Source organism: Sinocyclocheilus grahami, unplaced genomic scaffold, assembly GCF_001515645.1.
Source record: "Sinocyclocheilus grahami isolate Dianchi unplaced genomic scaffold, SAMN03320097.WGS_v1.1 scaffold34673.1, whole genome shotgun sequence".
NCBI lineage: Eukaryota > Metazoa > Chordata > Actinopteri > Cypriniformes > Cyprinidae > Sinocyclocheilus > Sinocyclocheilus grahami.
The window spans coordinates 1-1,623 of record NW_015522210.1 but is presented as its reverse complement, the minus strand read 5'-3'; the positions used below and the strand labels follow the sequence as shown (position 1 = coordinate 1,623).

The window sequence follows — 1,623 nt, the reverse complement described above, 5'->3', positions numbered from 1 at the left end:
CTTTTTTCATTAACATCCAAATACCTTTAATTTTTTTCCATCTTTTATTTTTCAGAATTACCAATCCTGACAAAGCATCTCAGATTCTTCAAGAAGTCAAACAAAAAATCAAATCCTTTCCTTTCAACTTTCGAGGAGCTGTAATTTTGAGTGGTCAAGAAGAAGGGGTTTACGGTTGGGTCACTGTCAACTACCTTCTTGAAAACTTCATAAAGGTGCTTTCTTGTTAGAGTATGTTTGTCTTTTCTTGTCAGTGAAACTGTCCATAAATTAATTATCCTTCAACTTTGTTGCTTATTATCATCATAGACATCTAAATATTAAGCCAGTGTTTTGATTTATGGTACAGTATTTTTACTGGTTTCTCAACTAGTGCCATATAGTGGCCAATTTCTGTCTTTATTTTGCTCATTTATACAGTATGGCTATGTGGGCCGATGGCTTAACTCTGGCAGAAAAACAGTCGGAGCGCTGGATTTAGGTGGGGCGTCCACACAGATCACCTTTGAGACCCCAGAAACAGTTGAGAACGAGTTGAACAGCATGACCATGCGTCTCTATGGGCAGGAGTATTCCCTCTACACGCATAGTTACCTGTGTTATGGTAAAGAAGAGGCTCTGCGCCAGATCCTGGCCTACCTGGTTGAAGTATGAAATTATGCATCACAAATCAGTAATACCTCATTGTATATATGTAGACACTATTTTTGTGTTTGAGACTTCTTGATGAATGTCCTGTCACAGTTTACATTTCTCCAGTATGTTTTCATTTCAGTCGCAGGGTAATATTAGCAAAGTGTACCATCCCTGCTACCCATCTGACTTCACTGATGTCTTCAAGCTGGAGCAAGTGTTTGACTCTCCTTGTACAGTGTCTAAGAGACCCAAACCTTACAACCCTCATTCCTGGATCAGGGTGCAAGGCACCGGGGACTACCAAAGCTGCCTTGGCAACACTTCTAATATATTTTCCTTCCAGTTCTGCCCCTTTTCTCAGTGTTCCTTTAATGGAGTTTTCCAGCCCAACATCAGCGGGGGCTTCATGGTGAGAGGCCCAGAAATGGACAAAGTGGAACATACAAGTTTAATAGAAAAAAATCTTATGTATTTGTCTTTCTTTTAGGCCTTCTCTGCTTATTTCTTCACTCACAGTTATCTCCAGCAAAGTACAGGGATAAACATCAGAACCTCTGCTCAGCTAGAGGAGGCTACCAAAGCTGTGTGCAATATGACCATAGAAGAGGTATAATTTGTACTAATGCTTATACTAATGCTTGTTTTAGCTACCTCAGAATAAATTAAAGCCAGTACAACAAATGCTATCAGGATGTATGAAACATGATGTACTTTACAATTGAAATATTTGAATTTTTCTCCCATTGTAGTAATAAGATTTTTCGTTTTTTTATTTTGTATTATTTATTTAATTGTCATGAAAATAATTACACTGATCTAAAATCTTAATTGGCCTATAACTGGAAAGGATATATATGATCTTTATAGTAAAATATTAATATTTTAATTACTTTTATAATTTTTTTAGGTCCAATTGATATTTCAACCTGAAATCAATTTGAATAAAAATTAAACACACACACACACACACACACTATATATATATAT

At 36.4% G+C, this 1,623-nt stretch overlaps 1 protein-coding gene across 1 annotated transcript; it reads left to right on the top strand.

The window, feature by feature from the left end:
* Positions 1-55: 55 nt before the first annotated feature.
* Positions 56-1,243, top strand: LOC107580497 (ectonucleoside triphosphate diphosphohydrolase 2-like; the record flags this gene model as incomplete). The annotated part of the gene is made up of 4 exons (XM_016266185.1): positions 56-215; positions 421-648; positions 776-1,045; positions 1,124-1,243. Coding segments are annotated over 4 exons (778 nt in total), but the record flags the coding sequence as incomplete, so codon positions are not given.
* Positions 1,244-1,623: the final 380 nt, after the last annotated feature.